This window comes from Diceros bicornis, chromosome 9 (assembly GCF_020826845.1).
Source record: "Diceros bicornis minor isolate mBicDic1 chromosome 9, mDicBic1.mat.cur, whole genome shotgun sequence".
Classification (NCBI taxonomy): domain Eukaryota; kingdom Metazoa; phylum Chordata; class Mammalia; order Perissodactyla; family Rhinocerotidae; genus Diceros; species Diceros bicornis.
In genome coordinates this window covers 77,854,802-77,877,952 of record NC_080748.1, presented here as the reverse complement: position 1 = coordinate 77,877,952, position 23,151 = coordinate 77,854,802, and the positions used below count along the sequence as shown (strand labels likewise).

The 23,151-nt window shown below is 43.3% G+C and overlaps 1 protein-coding gene across 1 annotated transcript in view; it reads left to right on the top strand.

Annotated features, from left to right (window-relative positions):
• The first annotated feature begins 7,326 nt into the window (after positions 1-7,326).
• Positions 7,327-23,151, top strand: part of FGF14 (fibroblast growth factor 14) — a 599,635-nt gene continuing 583,810 nt past the window's right edge. The window contains exon 1 of the mRNA XM_058548441.1: positions 7,327-7,950. Within this exon, the coding sequence (XP_058404424.1) occupies positions 7,743-7,950 (208 nt within the window). The 5' untranslated portion in view covers positions 7,327-7,742. The remainder of the gene's footprint in view (positions 7,951-23,151) is intronic.

Here is a 23,151-nt window from a genome sequence, read left to right as displayed (position 1 = left end):
TCTTATGTGAGAATTGAATTTGATTTTATAAACCCCCTTTTTGAGGAAATATAAGAAATAAACCCAATCAAATAATTTTCATTCGATTCAAACTGAAAAGTGCTGTAGGTTCGATTTGATTCTCTCCCCAATATGGCCTGTTGGAAGTCCATGTTGGGTGGGGTGCTCAGCAAACACTTACAGGAGGAAATAATCTCTGTTTATACGTTGAATAGTGTGTGATAAAACATGTGGATCCTGGATGGAAGGTCTCCTTGTCGTACCAGATGTTTAGGTATCAAGTAAACCATCACAAATTCAAAGAGAATTCCTTATCAACAAGGCACCTGGTACCTATAACCAGGCACCTAGGCAGAGAAAATACAGTGTATCCATCTGGGATGAGTCAGGAAAACTGAAGCCATTTGATGTATTTGGTTTCAAAGTGTTTTCATATGGGAATTGGGGACTTAGAACTGTTGGAAAATCTGCGAATGAAAGTCAGGTAAAATATTATCCATGATCTCAGCCCGAGGCACTGAAAGTGGGTGCTCTCAAGAGTTGACTGGGATGCTGCCATGATTCTTAGGAAAGCTATGTTCTCAAGGATGCACCAGGAATCTCTTCTCTTCTGCCTTCTAAATCTCATTTGAGGGCCTCTCATTGGAGAGAGCTAACCTGGAACCACACAGAAAGCATATTCTGGAAATGTATTCTGGCTTCTGTAGGTGAGCTTGGAACAGGGCATTGGTGGTGCTGAGTTGACCACAAACAATTCATCATACAGAAGGATGTACCTCTTCTATTTAGGCACATATTCAATAACATTATTCTTATCCTCCAGTTATCCAAATTTTAGAAAGCGAACTATTGTTCAGGGTAAATAATATTCTAAATTTTTGAATATATAAATCTCTCCCCAAATTGAGAAAGTTCAGTAGACAAATTTCTCCTGTAAATTTAAAATGATAAATCCAAAGTTGTCCTAGTCAAGAGTTATGGAGATTAAGGAACAGGATTCCATTGACAGAAAACTTAGTTTCCCTTTAGAACACCTCAAACTATAGATGAACAATGTTTTTTACCCAGGGGCATACTTACCTAGAATAAGGCGTAATAAAATTGTGGGTTAGTGAGCAGAAAGTAGAGGGTAGTTTGAAGTAGCCTGTAAAAAATTATCATTGTTTTGAGTTGGTTTTAGTCAAGATATTTAACTCATATTGAAATTGAAATCACACTAAAGAAGGTTTAATATGTTTATTAATAGGAGGCATGGGTTGTAAAGATCTAGAGACATTGATACAACGAGCCATGCTGTGTAGGTTCTCAAATTGTTTAGGGCCAATTCTACTTGTATAAGGTTAACTCTCACCTGCCTCAGAAAGGGTTCTCTGAACTCTTACTGGGGCTGCACAGGTCATTGGGGCTTTACTGTCAGGAATATCTGTATGGGCTGAGATAAAATTCACTTAGGTGACAAATGAATCCTCTTGGCGTTTTGTCAAGACAAGCTCATATTTCTGAGGACTCAAGGGAATTCATCTGTTTTTGCCTGTATCTCTTGGCAGGTTCATCACTGATTTATTATATTCTGAACATAACAGCAACAAAGAGGGATTTTTTTCTTATATTGTTTTCTAGTACGTGGGGGTCTTAAGAGGCCCTAAGTAATTCTCCCTCTTCCCTCCACTTCTGAGTTCAGATTCAGTTAAGAAATACAGCCACACAAGTTAGATAGATGGAAATAAAAATATTAGTTTTATTGCTGATAAGGTTGTTTTGGGGAATGAAATTTTTTTTTTAAAGATTTTATTTATTTATTTATTTTCCCCCAAAGCCCCAGTAGATAGTTGTATGTCATAGCTGCACATCCTTCTAGTTGCTGTATGTGGGACACGGCCTCAGCATGGCCAGAGAAGCGGTGAGTCGGTGCACGCCCGGGATCGGAACCTGGGCCGCCAGCAGCGGAACATGTGCACTTAACCGCTAAGCCACGGGGCCGGCCCTGGGGAATGAAATTTGACCTGTGGAAAAGAATGGTCTCCCGAAATAATTCTCCCACGTCTGGAAATTGTAGTGACCACTCAAGGAAGAGTTTGGGTCTGGAGAGCAGGCACATTTACCCAAAACCCCTGCCTTCCCTCTTCAATCCTGTCTTGGTTTCGGTTTTCTTAGAGGATGAAGATTCTAGTACGAGTAGTTTATTTGGGAAAGAATATGGCAAGTGAGTGGGGGATGGATATAGGGAAGGGGAGAGGGCCAATAGTATGGTGATGAGCCAACTATCCCAGTGGGAAACTGTGTCTTAATCCCACAGGGAAACTCTGGAAAAGGATCTAAAACACATGCCTCATCCTTATTCCCCCAAGGGGTCAGGGAACTGGCGTGTTTAGTCATGAAGAAATTCTTCTAAGGAGTGCTAATTCCCAGGCTTTTCTGTGAGTGCCTAGAGAGAGGGTCCTTCCATGGTTTGGACAAAAATCCCTCAAGTTTGGAGATGGGGATACTGGAAGCTAGATGTTGACCACAGCACATGGATATGGTAGGATGGAAGGGGTATGTGTGGGGCCCTCATGATGTCTGCTGCACACCTCATAAAGGGTTCGGAGAGAGACTGGTCTCCAGACCTGCTTCTAGAAGACAGGCTGTGGACTCTGAGCCTGACCCAATGCTTCCCGCAGAGGAGTCTGAAAACTTCATGCAGGCAGATCACAGAGAGAGAGAGAAGGGGCTGGGCCACTTCAGTTATTCCTCCTTCACTGAGAAATTGGGAGGTGGCAGAGAAAAGGGCTGGAGTTACCTTTCCAGACTATTCCCTCCAGGAGAGAGGAGCAGAGGTTTTCTACACCATGAGTCAACATAGGAACATGGGGAGAAGAAGAAAGTGGTGGCACTAACGAGTAGTACAGTGATGTGAAATTTAGAATTATCTCTTGAAAAAAACGATGGTAATTAACACCAACAATAGAGAAGGAATAAGTGTGCAAACAACAAAAGGGACTATCTTTCAGAAAAAGGTTTCCAAGGTAAATATAGACACTGAGGTCCTTGTACACACACTGGTCTTCTTTTTTCTCTTTCTGACCAACTCTATCTTCCAATCACTTTCCCCTCTGCCCTTCTCCTTTCAGTGATCAAAGATTTATTGTCATGGTCATAAGCTCTAAACTGTCATAGGTTACCTCCCATGGGCAGGGAACAGGGCAGCGAAGGAGACAAAGGGAAGTCAGATCTGACCGTGGGATGTTTGCACTGGTGTGAGGATAAGCAAGAGTGGGGTGTGAGGGGCAGCTAAGGGACAAGTAGCTGCTACAGTGAATGGAAAGGAGAGTGGCAGGCTGTGAATAAAGCCATAGGTTATATGTGATATACTTGTGTTCTTTATCCTTTTAACATAAACTAATAACCCAACCATAAGTGTATTGTTATTAATACCAGACCAGTCCATGAGATAGTAGACAGGATAAGCTGCTGTAACAAATTCACACAAAAATACAGTGGCTCAAACAAAATAAAAGTTTCTCTCTCTGTCATCTAACAGTGGGAAGTCCAAGATTGGTTGGTGGCTCTGTCCAGGGTCTCAGGTTCTTTGATCTTGATATGTCACTCCTGGAGTATGTTCCTGTCGGGGCTGCCAAAGCTGCTCACACTATTACTTTCAGCTCGCAGAAAGGACAGAAGAAAGAAGAGGAAGACAGGCAACTTCCTTTGAAGAATGGGACCAGGATATTGAACAGGGCACATCTGCTCACACCTCATTGGTCAGAAGCTAGTCACATGACCATACTTAACTGCAGTGGGGCTAGGAATTGTATTCTCTATCTGGATACCAGGGTGCCCTTCCAAAACTGTGGTGGGAGTGGGGCTTTATTACTAAAAGGAAGGAAGAAATCGAAGAGTAACTATTGGGAACAATTAGAAAAAGCGTGCTCAGACAGTTACAAAGATTTTTGATAATCTCATGAAAGTTCACATCTTATATTAAAGTAAAATGTATATTTTATTATGTCCTGAAATTCTGGTCATTACACTGAACTTTCGGTTTGTTTACTATAATATGCTGAAGGTAAATTTAATTATTAAATGAGCTTGGTTATGAGTACTGGGTTTATTTTATTTCAGCCTTGTGAAAACAGTCTTAAGATTTTTTCGACCTATATACACTACAGATTTCACTGTCAGTTCTTACAGTTACCATGAGGTTTTCCTTATCCTCTCTTCACTTACTTGTGTTCTAAATCTTGCACTTACTTTCTGATAGTTTTCATTTTTGTCATCTAATATTGATTTGAATGTAGCATGGCAAAGGGTGAGTAAACATTTTGATGTCTTCCAAAACAAAACTTAAATAATAGTCTGAACTCAGGTCAGTGTACGTATCTTTAGATCATTCCTAAACTGGAGGCCTCCAGAAAACTGGGTTGACTTGTGGACCACTCCGGTCTTCTTTATGGTGTAACTGGAAACCTGGTTTAATTTTATGAGTTAGCATGCAACATGGAGTCTTGTACAGTTACTTTCACAGGATAGATGCTCAATAAATATGGGTCGAATAACTGAATTGGGTCACTCAGAGCTTGTCAGAAATTGCAAGTCCTTTGGACCACAGGTGACTTGAATCAGTGTTAGGCCATCTTTTCAGACAAAAATATTTGGTATATGTTGTTTGTTTAATAATGTGAATAATAGCCTATGTAACACAAGTAAATAATGTATCAGTAAACATGATAAAGAACTATAAAAATTTCATACATTGTAATAAAAGATTTCTTCTTTCTTTAAATAGCATTAAAGATGAGAGGCAACTAACACAGTGCCTGGCATAATAGAGTCTCAATAAATATTAGTCACAGTTAATTACCTTTTATGTTGTTCTTTAGGTCACAGGACAAAGAAGTAATAAGTTTTCCACCAATATATAGCAAAATAAACCATAGCTTTCTGGCAGTCATTGTTTATTTTAATAGAGATCAAATTCACTGTCACAATATAGAGAAGAGAGTCCACTTAGGAAATTCAAGAAGAGCTGGTTTGAGAAATACTCTCTTTAAACAAACTTAGCGTATAAAAAGATCCAATAATTACAGAACATCTCCCCAGATTTTGCTTTACTTGTGAAACACCCCCGGGAACTCTGCAAGCTTTTATAGAACCTTAAGCTGTGTGAGTTCAGAAGACCTTGATGGAGAATATTTTTTATCCAAATCTTTCCCTGGCACATGTGTAGTAGTAATATATTGGGATATTCTGGAACCCCCGACAGGACACTAGAAGGTTAGACAAGCCAAATGTGGTATCTGTTCCTGATTGATTGGTATCAAAAATTCTTTCCTAATTATTTGGCAATGCTATCCATTTTTCTTCTTTCAAAAAAGAATTCTGCTCTCCAATTTTTATTTCAGCCTGCTTCTCCTAAGTCATTTGGCATTAAATTCATTGACTCTTTCTTTACTTTCCAAACTTTATTTAAACTGCAGTTAATCTCAATAATTTCTTTAAGCCATATGACATGATTCTTTTGTCACAGTGAGTCCATCACTGTTTAACTTTCTAGTTTCTTAACTTGAATAGAATTTACTTGTTTTAAATTCCTTTTCTATCTTACCTAAAATTGATTGATGTTTTCCAAAAGGGTTCGGGATATTGGATGTAAAATTTGGCATCTCAAAATTCCTCCTAAATATTAGAAAACTCTAACAGTGGGGAAGTTATTACGTTTGCATTTTTTGATAACTGATAATCAAGGAGTTAATTTTCTTTAAAATCAGTTTCTTCTATCAATCCTCAACAACATAAATCTACATCTATTTGTTTATAAAACAGTTTGATATCCCATGCAGCAGAAGGAGTAGTTTTAACTTTTTGAAATTAAAATGGAGCTTCTAAACATATTTTTAAATTAGAGTTAAAATTTTTATGTCAGTTTTCCCATAAAAATGGAAATAAGCTGGCATAACTTTAATTCATTTACCTAACAAGAATGAGAGTGGTCAATTCCACTTTTCCAAAATGCTCAACTCACAAATACCATGAAATGCTAACATTTGTTAATTTTGAGTAGTGAGTACACTGGAGTTTGTTATGTAATTCTTTGCAATAGTTTGTACCAATTTATACATTTTATTTTTTCCCAAAAAAGATAAAATAAGTCAACAGCTCTGCCTTAAATCTTTTGATTTTCTGTGAAAGTAGGAAGCCGGGTTATATGTTGGCAAAATAGAAAATTTGCCTGTTTTGTTAGGTTAGATCGTGGTGGCAAGTTGTATATTAGTGTAGGTGAGAAGTGAATGAGGGAGAATTTAGTGTTAGTTCAATTAATGGGTGCAGAAAACAAGCAATGAATTAGGGTGTAATTTAAGCAGAGTGCTTTCTGTACAAAAAAATTATTTGAAGTTAATGGGTTGTCTGTCTAGAGAAGGCATAAATTTTCTCATGTACATATGACCCTTCCCACCAAAACCTAGATTTTAGTCATTGCCTTTTTAACAGGCTGTTTCTGCAAGTACATATTTGTCATATGCCTAGTTTATATTTTTCAAGCAGTACTGTAAATAGGATTCAAATAATGAGAACTAGAGGAACTTGAGTTTTCCTTAATGTTTTGGAAGCTTGAGATGCTGCTTTTGAAAATGTAAGGTGGAACTAATTTTGGCTGTGAGGAGTGGTATTAAACTATAGTTTCTCTTTAAACCTACCCTCTCCTGTATTTTCCAAGGTTTACTAATTAGAATTGTTAATTTTCCTTTTCAAAATTCAATTTTAGCGGAAGCCTCTGTTACATGGCTCCAAGAGCAATCAGCAAGCCGACTCATGCTGGGCAGAGGAGGCAGAGGGTCTAACGTTGGGGCTGGGTGCCGGCGGTGGGGACTTCAAGAAGGGAACTAGCGGAGAGACTGCAGTGACACTGCCCTCCCGGGGCGGGTTGAAGCATCTCACTGGTGACGAGTCTGAAAGCACGTGGCTACGTCATGGAAAGCCAGTCTTTTCAATGCAAACTTCAACTCCTCCTCCTCCTCCCTCTAATGCCTGTAACTCACATCCGAGGCTGGGCGAGGAATCCGGAGGGGAGATCTTCCTCATGCTCACCGTTCTTGGAAACTGGGAGAGTGAGAGGAAGGAGGAAGGGGATCTGTGGCGCTCTCTACCTACCACCAGCCTGGCAAGGGGAGGGGGCACCTAGATTTGCATCTTTTCTTCGTGGTGATTGAGAACTGCAGGGTCAATCCGATCCCCTGAGCACTGGCGATTGATTATAAAAAAAAAATCGACACTGGGAGAAGGGAGGCTGTGTCGTCCGCTGTCAGACTCGATCTCGGAGGTGGTATTGGTGTGTGAGTGTGTGTGCTGGTGGTTTTTTTTTTTTTCTTTCTTTCTTTCTTTTCTTTTTTTTTTTTTTTTTCCTTCTCTCCTAGGGGCTACACAATGGCAGTCTTCTCTCAGTGAGATGAATCCTGCTTTGCCTTCTGCAGACCCACCCATCCTCATAGCGATCAACTAAAAGGCTATGGTTTTCTCTTTGCGGATCTTTTGTGCATTACTGTTCTCCCTGATTAGTTCTTGTCTCAGTTGGGATTTCTTTGCTTTTTTGTTTGGCTTGATGCTGAAAAAGGATTTTTTTCCCAACCCTTTGGTAATAATCCAGTGATCGAGGGGATAAATCATTCACCCTGGCCGAAAAAAAACCATCACTGAGAAGTCTCAAAGAAATATACCACGTGAGGGGAAAAAACTGGGAGAAGATCCGGAATATTATCGTTTTTCCTATGGTAAAACCGGTGCCCCTCTTCAGGAGAACTGATTTCAAATTATTATTATGCAACCACAAGGATCTCTTCTTTCTCAGGGTGTCTAAGCTGCTGGATTGCTTTTCGCCCAAATCAATGTGGTTTCTTTGGAACATTTTCAGCAAAGGAACGCATATGCTGCAGTGTCTTTGTGGCAAGAGTCTTAAGAAAAACAAGAACCCAACTGGTAAGCAAAACATGCATCATGTTATGTTTTTCCTCATAATAACCTGTCTGTTGCTCAGTGAGCTAGATCTGCAGTTCTGCTATGCAGGAAGGCAGGGGAAACAGAAGGAACCAGGACGGTGTTGCATATAGAGGTGTTGCATGGATAAACAAGTTAACTGCTGGATCCGCGTCTGTGAGCCCGAATACCATTATCGGCTTCTCTTGGCCGTGACACAACCCATCACTAGGAGGGAGGAGTAAACTTTTTTTTTTTTTTTTAATATATTGGGTTGCCTGTGTTTGGTGGCATACTGAAGGGCTATGGCTTAAGGTTTTGCCCGAGGCAGCTGAAGCTTCGGTAGTTGCCAGAAAAAAAAAACACCCGCGAGCTCTCCTTACTTCTGCTGCAGGTTCGGGGACGTAGATCGGTGCCGAGAACCTGCTCTAGACTTTCTGATTAGCTTGCACAATATTCGCCACCCCATCACCTTTGCCAAAGTAGAAGAGGCCCCCTCCCTCGCAGCCCCGCTTCTCCGTCAGCCCCCGCCTCCCTCCCCCGCCTCGCTCCCGGTGCCCGAGTGTTAACTCATTCCCCCGTCTGCCTCCGACACCTCCTGCCGCTGGGAATGCTCGAGCAGGGCTTCTGCCTGGGGGGGGGGGGAACCCCAGACCGAGAGATGAGCCCGTCCCTCTAATATATGTAATTTAACCCCCCCTTTTAAAAAGCAGTATCAAAGCCCTGCGTCCGGGTCCCAGGGGTAGGAAGCGCCGGGCGGTGGGTCCCTGCTTCAGCCTCCTGGCAATCGTGCGCCCCCATTCCAAAGGGCTCCAACTGGGAAACTTGCAGTACATTACATAAGATATGCAAATATAGGTGATTCGGGGAGTCGGGTTCCCCGGGTTCACTTCCCAGTATCTCAATCTGAGGCGTTTCGGGGCGGCCGCGGAGCTGTGGGCGAGCAACCCGGGGAGGCCAGGCCGGAGGGCTGCGTGGTGGCAGCGGCACGCCGGCAAGGAAGCTGGGCGCCGCGGGTCCGGGAGCAGCGAGCAGCGCACGCTGGCAGCGGGGGCGCGTGGCTCCCCCAGGCTCGGTTCAGGCTGGGGAGGGATCCGGGGCCCGGTTTTTGTGTCTGGGGCCGCCCTGGGGGGCAGGGGCGGGGGCGGGGGCCGGGCAGTCCTTCAGTGGCAGCCCGGTAGCTGGAAGCTCCTGACGCTGGCACTGCGGTGTAGTAGATCATGGCTCCCCGCGGCCGCCCTGACACCCCGAGCTTCCCCCGGGCCCGCGGTGGCACCCGGAACCCCAGCGGCTGGGCAGCAAGTGGCTGCTGCCTCCGAGCCTTGCAAATGCAGCGTGGCCGGCGCGGCGCGCTCCGAGGGGGCTGGCGCCTGCGGGAGTCGGAGCAAGCGGGGGGAGGAGCGGGTGGGCGGGGATGGAGGCGGTGGGTGCGCGCCCCCGCTGCTGCCACAGGAGGGGAACTGCGAGTTGTCAGACTGTCCAAGAGGGCAGATGCTCGCGCGCGGGCGGAGGCCGCCGGGCGGCTGGCCCCAGCTGGGACGTCTGGGCGGCTGTGGAGGCTCTGGGAGGCGCCTCTGGGAGGCTGCCCGCGGGCGCGGTGCTGCAGTGAGCCCCGTGCCTCTGTCCTGGAATCCTCATCCCTGTGCTCCAGCTGCTGACGGTCCCCGTCTCTTCCTTCCCGCCCACCCCTCCTCCGTCCCCTGTCCTTTACCCTTCTCTCTCTAAGTCCTCAGCGTTTAGCAACTCTGAAATGGTACCACCATCCTGAGAACTACCCAAGGAGAAAGCAGTGCTGTCACCCTACCACCCGCATTTCCAGTTCAGCCGTGAGGCGTACCCCACCCCCGGCAGCAAGCCCAGCCCTCGCTGGTGTCTGGGTCATCCCTAGATCCGCAACACTGCTGTCTCACAAGTTCGTGTGAAGACCCTTTTTGCAAGACTTCCCAAAGTGGGACAAGCCCGGGGCTGCAGCTGGGAGGGGAGAGGTCACTCCCTCACACAGTAAAAACGCTGGTTTTTGAAGCCTTCTTGTGTCCTTCTGTGAAAAGATTGAGCTCCCTTCTGAGAAAAGAATACTGTAAAAGCATGTTTTTAGACTCAGCCATTTGCCTAGGGACCTTGAAGTCAGTCCCTCCGTAGTACGGGAGAGTGGGAAATAACTTGTCTCAGAACAATGTTTCCTTACTGGCCTTTATAATTTTTTTTGTAAACAATTTTACTGGAAACACTAATTTCCCCCATACATGATTCAAGATCTTTTTATCACACCTCCCCCACCCCACCCACTTTCATCTCTCTGGAATAAAGCAGATTTTTTTTTCCTTCCAAGGCGTTTTGGAAGGTGTCAAACAAATGACAAATTATTTTTAGAGCAATTTATTTTGCAGCTTATGAATACTAAAGTACTTGGGTGTGAATTGATGGGTTAACTCAAAGTGTGCTACCACCACCAACTATTCTAATAGGAGAGTTTAGTCTGAGATTGCCAGGGGTGAGAGTTCCAACCTGGGAGCTGGAGCATTCTGTAAATTATTTTAAAAATGGGACATTAATGTGTCACACTATCTCACCTTCTAAAAGTTTTTGCCTTTCGAACTTGAATCAAACCTATGCTTAGCCATTCCCTTTCAGGATTGTAGTTGATGAGTTCTATTCTCTTTCTGCTATTAACATGAAGCCTAAAATCATTTGCAGGTTTTTGATCCCAAGATAGCAGTACAACTAAGAAGTTAATTGGGTAATTAAAATAAAACAAAGACTAAAATCCTCTTAACTGCTAAAACCAAAAAGAACAGATTGACTACTACCTATTATGTTATCATAAATCTAAAAAGAAGACAATTAACTGGTTTCAAACTAAGAAGCTTGGCAGAATACTGCCAAGTACCAGTACTAGGATCATGAGTTTGGTGTAAAGACTTCTTATTAGAATAATTTTCTTCCCAATCTTTGCAAGTTATAAAATAATTTACTGATTATTCCCAATTCTTTAAATTATCAACAAGTGTGGGTGGTTTGGTCAAGGGTTCCTGAGAGGAATTTCAGAGCACTGCTATACAATCAACCTGGAGTGAAAATAAGCAGATAATAGAGTAGTAAACTTAAGGGCAAAGTTATATATCTACCCAAAAGTTATTAATTAGTATTAAATAAGAACTGCTAATTAAATAGTTTTTTTGTAGTTGTTTTTTTCCCCTACTTTCTTTCCCCTACTTTCTTAGTAGAGCAACAGCTATATGTTTAGAATAACTGTTACCTGCTTCAACTTTCACTGTATGAGTCATGCAAGGTGACTATATTTTAGGCAAATCATTAAATAGGGAATACTAAGTCCAAGGCACTCATTTTGCCTGGAGGAGGGCTTGATATGTTTCTTTAAACAAGTAATGATAGTTTGGACAGACCAATGTGTATCACAGGCCAGTTTGGGAAATAATTTAGGTCACTGAACTTAGAGCGTTGGCTACTAAGGAAAGAAACGTGGTTGGAGTCTTTCAGTCCACGAAGTTAAACACTAAGGTCATGTCATGGATATCCCTTCAGACACGTGATGGACAACAAGCAAAGGAAGGCACAGACCCTCGAATACGTACACCTACTCAACCACACACGCAAGACCCCCAAACTTCCAAGGCTTGATAGGATTTTGGAAAGCACAGATTTTAAGATACATTGTAATCAAAGACAATCTTATTGAGTATCAGCGCCCGTGGCAAGGAGGGTATGAAGCAGATGCCCTAGACTGAGCGCATTTAGAAAATCTCACAAACTCATGGCCTTGAGTGTTTCCTTTTCTGAACTCAGTCTCCCTCTCTGCCACTTTCAGATGTAATGAGCACGGCTTGGTAGAATTCATTGTCACTTTGTATTTCCTACTTGTTTTGGTGTCTTTCAGCTCTGCTTTTAAGGCTTTCACTAAGCTGTTTTAGGTGCCAAAACACCTGGTATGCCACTATTACTCATTTAAATATACCTTATTCTTTTAAAGCTACTTGCTTTACGTCTAGGGCTGTCATGGCGTTTAGAAGTGAGAAAACAGGGAGAGAAGGAAGAAAAAAGAGAGTAAGCATTTTTTACTCCTTTTCCTTCTCAGCCTGCCGACTAATCCTGGGTTCCTGTAGAGCTGGGTGAGCCACAAATGGCCCCAACCTCTGTATCTCTAAACACTGAGTATACATCAAATGGAGACATCAAATTCAGACTGCATGGCTGGACCGCCAAACAGGTGTAAGGTTCTTCTCCTTCTAGCATGTTTGCCTTTAGTGTGGGATTCCATGTCATACGAGCTAGACTTGGACTCCATCCAGGAAGCTTTAGTTACTAAAATAGCAAAATGAGGTTTGCAGAGCAGTACCACTCCGTGAATCAAAGGATGGCATTTTAGATAGGCTTCTAAGTATTGACTTGTTGGGAGAGTGGGTTTTTCTTTTTTGAGATTTATATCCAAGTTAACAAGTGTAAAATCCAATGCATGATCATCTAAACTTGGTTTTAACGATGAAAATGACCGTGGCTGTACCCATATCCAGCCTGTTCTCATCTTAGACAGCAACCATAACTGGGAACATTCACTCAAATGATGCATTGCTTTCAGAAGGTGCTAAAGCTAATTCTATACTATATTTCACATTTCCCACACGGAACCATTCCTTTAAAAACGTTCAAATCCAGTCTTCCATATTTTACCAACACAAACACTGGGGACTCTTGTGCAGTGTTTTTATACATATGGTAACAAGGACAACCACCAAAGTTTTCGCTCCTTTGCACATTCTGGCATCATAACTCACTCAATTGACTCATAAGCTTTCTATAAATACTGTATAGATGTCTCAAAATGGAAGCATTTATTCAAAATAGTTTCTTATGCCTTAGTTGGGATGTTTGAACGGTATATTTGAAGCTCCTCTAAGTTTTAAAAAAGATGCTGCCTTGTGCCTATATTCTTAATAAAACCTCTGAGCCCAACTTAGTACCATCTCCAGGAGGGACTGTGGGTCAGAGAGAAATACCTACTGACACATCTACCCGCCCAGCACCAGAGTCTGTGTGGTATTCTTTAGGGTTTTAGTTTGTGTACTACAGACCAGATTTAGTTATAAGAGTTGAACCTGAGCACTGAAGGGCAGGGAATTTTCTGAGGGAGACTTCTCAGTTCCTCTGTATGCCTCTAGTGATGCACTGACATTTTTGCTATTCTGCCTTTTAAGGACCAAGTATGTCCTGATGTTTTTCCTGCATATTTCCCTAGTTGCTACAAACCAATTTTATGCTTTGGTCAAATGTAAAAGGTAGGATGATGAAGGGAAGTTGAAAGGAGGATTCTTAGGGCCTTCCTAAACATGAAGGCAGAGGAGGCATAATGCTTCATAGGGAACACTGAAGTTTTTGTTCATGTAATCTACTAACACTAAGAAAGTCACCCAACAATTGTTGGGCTCTATTGCCTTTATCATTGACCCCTGACAAAAACTCTGGTTGCGACACATAGCAGGTTTTCAATACATTTTTATTAAATGAATTAATAGTGAAAAATAGGGTTCTCTGAGAAAGTTAACTATGGGACTACAACTAGCAGTATCATAAATTTTACTTAAGTTCACTTAACACTTACTCCATTCCAACAGAGCCAACCAAGATTTTGGCTTCTAAATGGTAAATCAGAAAAAGGAAGAAGGAAGAAAGCTGTTAGTAGCATTCTTGCTCTTCATCCGCCATGACAGGGCATCCAGAAACACGGTTTGCAAACATTCCCTAGGCCCACATTTTATAACACCTTCATTCTAACTCTCAAAACTTGAGGCCTTCCTCAAAATACAAGCTCGGGAGCTAATGGCATTCTCCCCTTCTGGCACTCGCAGCCTTTCAATAGCAAATGTTAGGGCGCCACTCGGTCCCCTCTGCAAGAGCTCCCTTCATTTTCTTTTCTAGTCTCTAATTTTCTTGTCCTTAAAAAGGAAGACATTCGGCAACACAGTTGAGAGAATTATTCCTCTTCTCTTTTTTGAACTCCTTTCTCTGAAGACGGTGACTAGGACCCTCCTTTGGGGCATGTTTTTGTTCTTGAGGAGACAGCACCCAAAGAGCCTCTAGTTCCAGTTGCTTTGAAAGGGGGTCCCCCCTCCCTTTATATTTTGTTCTTTTCAGTTTTAAAGCAGTCATCTTCCAACTTGGGAGCCCCCTGCACTGTCCACAGCCACACTGATCTATTGAGCTTCCTCCTTTCAGGGGCCACTGTCGAAGGTGGAGGGCGCGGGGCCGCTGGGGCGGCTGGGGCCTCGGGCCGGGAGGCGGCAGGGACGAGGAGGTCTGGCAGAACGCACGGCTGGGGCAGAGCCCTGCCTTCCAGAGCGGCGTGTCACTGTCTGTTTCTGCAAGCCGCGAGCCGGCCACCTCGGCGGCTCCGATCTGCTCCCAGGAGTCGGGCCCCTTGATGATCTGGTCAAGGCCGGGTCCGGAGTCCGCCTAACTGAGGCCCGAAAAGAGAGGGCACGCAGGCGTGGCGCCGTCCTCCTCCGGGTGCGACCCGCGGCCAGAGCCCCCGGGACCGGCCGCCGCGCGCTCACGGCCTCCGAGCGCCGGGCGCCCCGCAGCGCAATGCGGCGGAAGCGGTCCCGTCCGCGCCGCCGTAGCGCGGGAAGTGTCCGTTGCCACAGAGATGACCTCTGACCCTGGGGGCGTCTCTGGGGGCTCGGCTGCCGGCGCAGCCGTTGCTATAGAAACCACGTGGCCGGAAGCCGCGGTGCTGGTGCGGCCAGGCGCGCGATTCGCGCGGGACCCCCGAGCCGGCGCCTGTTTGCGGGCCGCCAGACCGGCTTGCACGGAGAGGCGCCCCCGTGCGTTCCCGGGCCGAAGGGCGGCGACAGAGCTTGGTCCCAGGCCGCTGGTGGCCGCCGCCACCTGCCCGCCCCCCCGAGGCGCTCCCGGGCTTAGAGGGAAGGGACTGGGCGGGAGGAAGGAGCTGGCTCCCTAGTGATTGCGCCAAGCTCAGGACTGGAGAGGACGAGCCGAGCCGTGGCTTCAGCTTGGCCGCTGGCTGCTGGCAGCCCCGGGCTGGCTCTTGTGTGGGCCTCAGTGGCAGTGCGAAGGGCAGTGGTTAGGGTAGTCTCAGGTCAGCCCGAGCTCTGATGTTCTAGGCATCTGGAGCTTTCCGTCCAATCCGAACTCTTAGATGAACTTTTCCGTCTTCCCTGTGTCTCTCCCGGACTGTGTTGAGTATATCTGTGTTCTAATATCAGACTGTCAGAGAGGCAGGGCCACCTTAGGGACCAGGAACGACCTGCTCATTTTAGAGGTGTGGCAACTCCTTCATAGTGGAGGAAGTGACTATTCCCGGAGCCGGGTTTGAATTGTAGGCACAAACAGCTTTGAGCCCTGAGAGAAGAAACTCTTCGTTTTTCACTGGTGACACTACCAAGAGCTCTTCACGGATCTTAGGGAGTTGCTGGCTGTGCTGAAAGACATAAGCATTCCATTATATCCGTTACATTCCCCCATGTCTTTTCCTATAGTCTTTAAACGTTTTTGGGTGAGGAGTCTATCTGCCCTGGTTTGTTTTTCCTTGTGTCATCTTTGGGCTGTTGGGAAAAATCAAAAGCATTTTGAATCTTTTTTTTAAAAGCTTCATTGTAAATTTAGAAATTGAAAAAGACTATTTTGAGGGTACGATAATGCAAAACTCACTAGTTTATAAAAGAACAGCTGAATCCAAATTTTGTTTCTGGCAGATGGGATAAGTTAAGGTTATGTGCTCAGATGGCTTTAAACTTTTTAAAGATTTTTTGTTGGCCTAGTTTCCAAATAGTCTTTCTCTCTTTTTTTTTTTATGTTAAGAATTACCTCCCTGAAGTTTGCGTTTCAGAGAAATGGCCCTCAGTTCCTGGAGAAGACTGGGTAGAACATTTACATCTCAAAGCCACAGGGCAAGAGTGCAAGTTCCTCCAAGAAGGACTCTTGTTTCCTAAATCCAGAATTTTACAATACCTACAAGCCTTTATAGGTGACTAGGGGAGGTTTTGGGATTGCTAAAAAGGATAGATGGGCTTGGAATTGCTTCGAGTTGCATTTCTGTTCTACTAAAGACTCAAATTATGAGACAAGGACGGTTGTTTTTAATTCCCCAAAGAATTGGGTTGCGGGGCCGGCCCAGTGGTTTAGCGGTTAAGTGCCCCCGCTCCGCTACTGGAGGCCCAGGTTCGGATCCCGGGCGCGCGCGACGCACCGCTTCTCCGGCCATGCTGAGATGGCGTCCCACATACAGCACCTAGGAGGGTGTGCTCCTACGGCATACAACTATCTACTGGGGCCTTGGGGAGAAAAAGGGAAAAAAAGGAAGAGGATTGGCAATAGATGTTAGCTCAGGGCCGGTCTTCCTCAGCAAAAAGAGGAGGATTGGCATGGATGTTAGCTCAGGGCTGATCTTCCTCACAAAAAAAGAGTTGGGTTGCAACCTGTTTGACATCAAAGGGCTGACCACCCATCCATCTAGATTATCTTCTGTTTGCTTCTTTAGATCAGGGAAAAGATCTTCAACTAAAATGGAAATCAAAAGATTCCTGTGTTCTAGATTTAGAGCTACTTGTCTTTGGAATGTTTTTCTTTTTCTTTGGGTACATGGTTTCATTTAGCTTAGGAGAGAAGGCCTAAAAAAAAAGTTCCTATCAGGCTCTGAATATCAGCTTCCAACTTGGCCAAGTTTTAACCATAGAGCCAGTTAAAAAAAAAATCCTTTCAAATATCTTGTCAGATTTCAGTCCCGACAAACAATAAATATTCCTGGCAGTATTGAACAATCCGTTGGATGCAAGAGGTGTCCCCAAAGAAGGTGCAAAAGATACTATCCTCCCAAGATCCAGAGCCACTCTCAAAAGAAAGAAGGACTTAGACAATTCCCCTGAGGCCTGGCGGCAATTGGTAGGACACAAGGTGCAAATGGAGTGCAACCCACATTTCTGTCCAGCCATATTCGAGGGCTCCCTACCTGATGTTTGCCAAGCCAAGTTCTCAGGACACAAAATGAAACAAACAACAAGGCGATAGCTGTCACTTGGATGGAAAGAATCAACAACCTGTGGTCTTGGAAAGGAAGGGACAACATGAAATTTTACTTTCCTCTCTCAACTGGGCACTACAGACAGAGATCGAGGAGAGTTGACTCTGGAAGAATTCTCAGCCTTTGCCGGCTTCTGCCAGTTTTCCCAGGATCACATCTAGAGAGTCCTGAGTGAGGGAGGTTTAAAGTAGAGAGTTTAGCTCTGGTATCTACCAGCATTTGGCAGGGTTTTTCATTAACTTTAATTTTAGTTTCTCCTTGGCTATTTAAGGGGGTAACTGGTAGTGGTTTAGCAGAGAATCCCTCGGAATCCTGTGTACCCTGAGAGGGGCCCATGTGGGGGCCTCCTTCAAGGGTAGATATGGGGGCATCTATGGTAGACTTTTATTTACAGTCTTGTAGTCTATTCAGAGTGGAAGGCAATTTAGATAATTATTAGACTGTGAGTACTGAGGTAAAGGAGGATAGAGGGGAATAGTAGAGGTCATGTCAGTCTTAAAGTCTTTTGTTTTAGGTACCTCTTGTATCCTTAATTTTTCAGTAACTTTTTGCAATGAATCTTTCAGTGAAGCTATTTTGGAAACTTGAAGCCCGTTGGAGGCTTCTGCATGCCAATTAAAAGAGGTATCCCATTCAGTTTGTTTGATTTGGGAATCCTTACTTTTAAGTGCACTTCTTAAATGAATGATCTTGTCTAATTGGAACGTTCCTATAATGGCCATTGTAATTCTAGGTTGTCTTAGAAGATTTTGCCCTTTTTGTAGATATCTACAGCTTCTGGAACCACGGTTCTTAGACATAAAATTAGCAGGTGGCACGCTTAATTCTTTGAAACTGGAGGATCCCATTTCTTTAGCTAAGCCTTGGGTTTCTTGGAGCCAAATTAATACCTTAGAGGGATGTGCTGCTGGGTTGGAGACTTTGTGGTGTTTTACAGTGCACCTCATCGCATGGAATTTTTCTTGAGGTTGGTGGGTGACCTAGTGTAGATCTAACCTGTTCTGTGACCGACTTATCCTAGCACAGGAGTCTTCGAGTTAGGTGGTGAGTGCTCTAACAGCCTTTAGGTGCTTGACCCCTGCCCATCAATTCTGTGGCTTTCTCTCCTGACATTCCCATTAGCAATAGATCTATTATTCCTTTCCTGAGAAAATTTCTTTATAGTGGCAGATGCCCTAACGGCTTTTAATAGTTTGACTTGTGCCTACTGGGGTTTTGATGTGCCATTGGTCAGAAAAGCCCAAATTTCTTGTCTTAATTTGTTTTCTCAAGTGCCCTAGTAGTTTCTGTTGTGGGCTTACCTCGAGGCTTTGTGAATCTCCTACTGGCTGCTGTCTTGCTGTCTTGCTTTCTTTAGATGGAGGGGTACCCATTATTTTCCCTTGAAATAATTCTCCCTAATTCAACCAGACTTACTGTTTCTGGCTGCCTGTGCACAGTGTCTGAGACTTGTAAGGGCCTCCTGCAGGCACTTACCTTGTAGATGAGGTCGACCGCAAACCCAAATGCTATGGCCCACTAAGTCTCACTGTGAAAATCTGTAGCCTCTCACACCCCAGTTTTTCACCCAGAAGAATTAGGGTAAACAAACTCAAAGAGCTCAGAATGTGAAATAAGCAGAGCTGAAGCTGAGAGAAGCTCACAGGAGATCCCAGAGAGCAGCCGCAGTGGCAACGAACCAAAAGGGCTCTGTGGGTACCTTCACCTGCATCTGGGAGCCGTCCTTAGTATCTTCAGCACCTAGTTCGGGTCCCATCTCATCGCCAAAACTGTCAATTGACAAAACTAAAACAATTTAGTGACGAGTGTGATGTCCTTTATTGAAGGAAAACTATCCTTGGGTTGGAGGAACACAGTGCCTCACAAGCAGTGGGGCACTCTTCCAGAGGGATTTGGGGCAAGAGTGAGTTTCACGGAGCCTTAGGAGAGGCAACGTGGAAATGGGGCAGGATTGGCTAGGAGGTCGGGGATTTCCTTACATGGCCAGCAGGTCCTATTGTCTAGGCTAAGATCAGCTAAAGCTGAGATGGAGGATTGTGATTGGTGTGTGTTAGGTGTCCTTGACAGGTGTTTCCCATAAGTGCAGGCTGATTTAGGTTTAGATTTGTGACGTAGGCCGGGCTACTAGGGCAGCTTCCATTTTGTGGGTCCTGATATACAAATTAGCTTTATCAATAGTCAAGAACAGCTTATATGTTCTGTTCTGTGACATGGTCAGCATTACCCTTTAGATAATCATTAGGGCTACAGTGTGGAAAATAGCTTTGAGTGGAGTAAGATTAAAGGTAGAAAGGCCACAGAGGAAGCAATTGAAGTAGAAGTGGTGAGGTCCAAAATAAGGCAGTGACAGGGCCTGGAGAGGAAGTGGAGTCCATCTATCTCAGTGACCAGTTTGAATTTTGGAAAGAAGGAGAGGGTGGAGTCCAGAATGTTCTGACCACAGGTTTTCGATTTGGACAACTGTTGATCCTGATCCACTGACCACTTGCCGGTACTCCCATCTGCTTGAAACGTGGAGGAAAAACTTGGGTCTCTTCAGACTGTTCATATTCAAGGGGCTGTGTTAGTTCTTAATAACAAACAGAAAACTTTGACAAGTTTCTGGTTCTAGATCAAAATTTAAATAGGCAGTTCTAGGAGAGTTGCTCTGGGATAGAGTTCATTTTGATGACTTCAAACCTGAAAGTCCTTAGGGATGGCCAAAAAAAAAAGCTTTACGATAAAGATGTCAAAACATTTTTTTATGATTATATACAATTCTTTGTCAACAGTAGATGTTTTTGTGCACAATAGTTTGTTCGGTTTGAGGATTCAAATAGTGCAGTTAAAAGCCAAGTTTTCAGATTAACTATTCAGGTCTGGCAAGAAAAGAGAAGGGAGTGTGAACGGCATTGAATTTACATATGTAAGTATGCGCACCTGCTTTTAAATAGAAACGAATGTAGTTGTAATTAAAACGCCTTTTTTCTCCTGTGTCATTTGGTTGTCTGCAGAATTACAGTGGATCACTGAAGTGTGTGGTAACTTCTTCTGTAATGCTGCCTCTTACATAAAATGTAGTTTGGGAGGGATTGTAATCTCTATTCTTTCCACTTCCTGTGTGGAGCACATCGTGTATTATTGTCGTACTTGAAAAAAGTAGAAATGTGAAAATAAGAAGGCTTAAAGGCTAAAACAATTGTAGGTTTTTGTTTTTTTTTTAAAACAGCCGCTTATTTCAAAGTCTGAAGCTCATCTTCTTTGGTTGTGTTACTGTTGTACACCAGGTGTTGTAGTTCTTAAGCAAAGAAAAGACTCTGTTTGCTAGGAGGCCTGAGTCAGTTTCCTAACTAAACACTTAGTAGTCTCCATCACTCTGCTCAACATTTTCTTGGTGGAGCAGATTGAAAACAGTAACCCAGTATGTTCTTTCCTCCTTTATTATCCAATGACATATCCAATGACGACTTGTTTCCTAGGAATTTGCGTTTATCATTAACTTAATTATTTTTTCTTTTACATTTAAATTTTCCACTCACGCCAGTTAAGTGACATAAAATTCTTCATATGTCAGACATATAATAATGGATATAAAATATTGGAAATACTTTTAATGGAATGGATACTAAATGTTAGAAATATTTTAATGATGCAGTAACAAATAAAAAATCAAAAAATAAAAAAGGATAGAGATTTTGCATCCTTATTGTTTATTTTCTCTTTTCTAATCATATTTCCTTTTAAAATCTTGGGAATAATCTTAAAGAACAGAGTGCCAAGGTGACTCTGGTACATCTGTGGCACACGTGCCTTTTTATGGGGATGCTAACCAGCGGCATGCATGCTAAAGATAGAGTGTGGCAGGCCACGAAGTCTGGTCAGCTCTGTTCTGACCCCACGCTCTTTGCTTTAGCAAAGTGCTTTTCCATCACTGAGAATTCACCTCGTTGCCCCACTCTCCCTGTGTTTCTGCTATCATACTCCAAATTTTGTTCTTTAACATATTTCCTCTGGTCGTGTTTTTCGAAAGTTCTATCATCAATTTACTCTTCAGACAAGGTCAGGATTACAATACGATCGGATTTCCAACTTTCACATGCATTACATTAGGGCAGGAAGGCAACAAATGCTAACAATACAGCTGTCAGAAAGTAAATGAGACACATCTGTCCGAACTTGAAACATTTACGCAAAGTAGCATTTGACTTAGTTTTTTTCTTTCTATGCTTCAAATAACATGTACAAAACCGTGATATGTATCTATTGTTTTATTAGATTATATAATCAAATGACTTTTGGGTATTATTATAAATAAATATTGTACCTTATAGTCACACTAATCAATGTACATTAAACTTAGTAGATTTTTAAAAGGATATTGGTCTTCTACTTCCACAGAAATATTCTGTATTATTTTGAATCCTGTATTATTATCTATGCTCTAAGTAAGTAATTATAACAACTAACCTTTAGAGAATGCTTCCTATGTACTAGTTGCTTTGCCTGTATTACCTAATTTCGTCCTCAGAACCACAGGTAGGAACTTTTGTTATATTTATCTGAAAAAGGATGAAGCCCAGGCATGAAGAGGTTAAGGAAGTCACCTGACAGCACCCAGCTAGTAATTGAAAGATCTGGGTACAAACCCGGGCAGTCTTACTCCAGAGTGCATGCTCTTAAATCCCTGCCTTGCAGCTGCTTCTCTAAAGACAATGCTCAAGAACTGTATGTGAAAGTGGCCAGTATCGTCTTAGTGTTTCCGTGAATCGTTATAACCCAAAGCTAAAAGGGACTGCAACATATTCAGTGTTGAGATATTTAGAATTGTAATGCTTTTTTATTGAGCGTAAATTACATACGTTAAAATGCCCGGCTCTTTACTGTAGCATTTGATGTCTTTTGACTAATGTGTATATCCTTGTAACCACCACCCCACTCAAGATATAGAACATTCTCATCTTCCCAGAAAACTCCCTCCCAGTGCAATTAAATTCCCACTGTGCCTTCTCTGAGAAGCAACCACCATTCTGATTTCTCTCATTTGACCTTACTTAGCCTGTAGGAGAACTTCGTAACATTAAATCTTCGTGCTTTTCAGTTTGCTTCTTTCACTCAACATACTGTTTCTGAGATTCATCTATGTCATTGCATGTTAAATGTATAGAATTTGCTGTGGTAGCTTCTGTTTTCTTTTGTAAACTAGAAACTTCTAATTGAACGACTCACTTTTAGTTAACATCCAGAAGTTGTCCGAAACTACAAAGGGTTTAAGAGTTGACCCAGCTTGCAGACTAACCAGTTAGCCTGCCCCAGTTACATAGATGCTGGCTGAAGACAGGAGACTCCTGGGTCAGAGATAAAGGACTTTACTACTCAGGGCACAGCAGGCTTCATGTTCTCATTTCCTGTGTCCCCAGCTCTCCCAGAGGCAATGCTGAGTGGCCCAGGTGGATGCTTACACAGAGGAGGTTTATATCACAGCTGAGGAACTCCAAGTTTAAGAACTCCTGCTTCTTTTATGGAGCTTCTAGCAGAGCTGTCCAACCTTTGCCAAGCAGGGAGGCATTTTCTTTATTATTCTGGTTGGGAAACAAATCTGCCCTCTAAGCTGGGAGGAAGCACTATCCCTATTCCAAGGTTGTTTGTGATGCAAATATCTTTGCAAAGATAGTCTGAGACAAAGGCTGCTGTAAGACATGCAGAAACCCCATGGATAAATCGTCATTTAAATCTGTTTCTGCAAAGCACCTTTTCTTCTTTGTTTCTCTTAGGACTGCCATTCTTGTTGTTCCAAAGATGCACTTAATCCATAGAAAAATATCTGTTACTTGGAAATTATCTAAAAAATGATCCTGAGGTTTTGAGGAGATTGACAATATACAATTCTACACGATAAACCTATCAGCATTTATGAAATAACTACTATGTGGTAAGGTCCATGGTAGTTACTGGGAGAGATTTAAAACATTCTATGAGGATTTGGGCTTTGGCCCATAAGTACTTAAGCTAAATGTACAGAGACTACTGGAAATGAGAAGAAGTCCTGAACAGCTGAACGCCAACTGGAGTGCTGTGGGAGAGCCATCTAGGATGAATGGGGAAGAAAGGGAAATCTTTTAGAGAAGTGTGACCTGAGCTGACTTTTGATTGCATGCTTCAGCTGACAGGAGAGA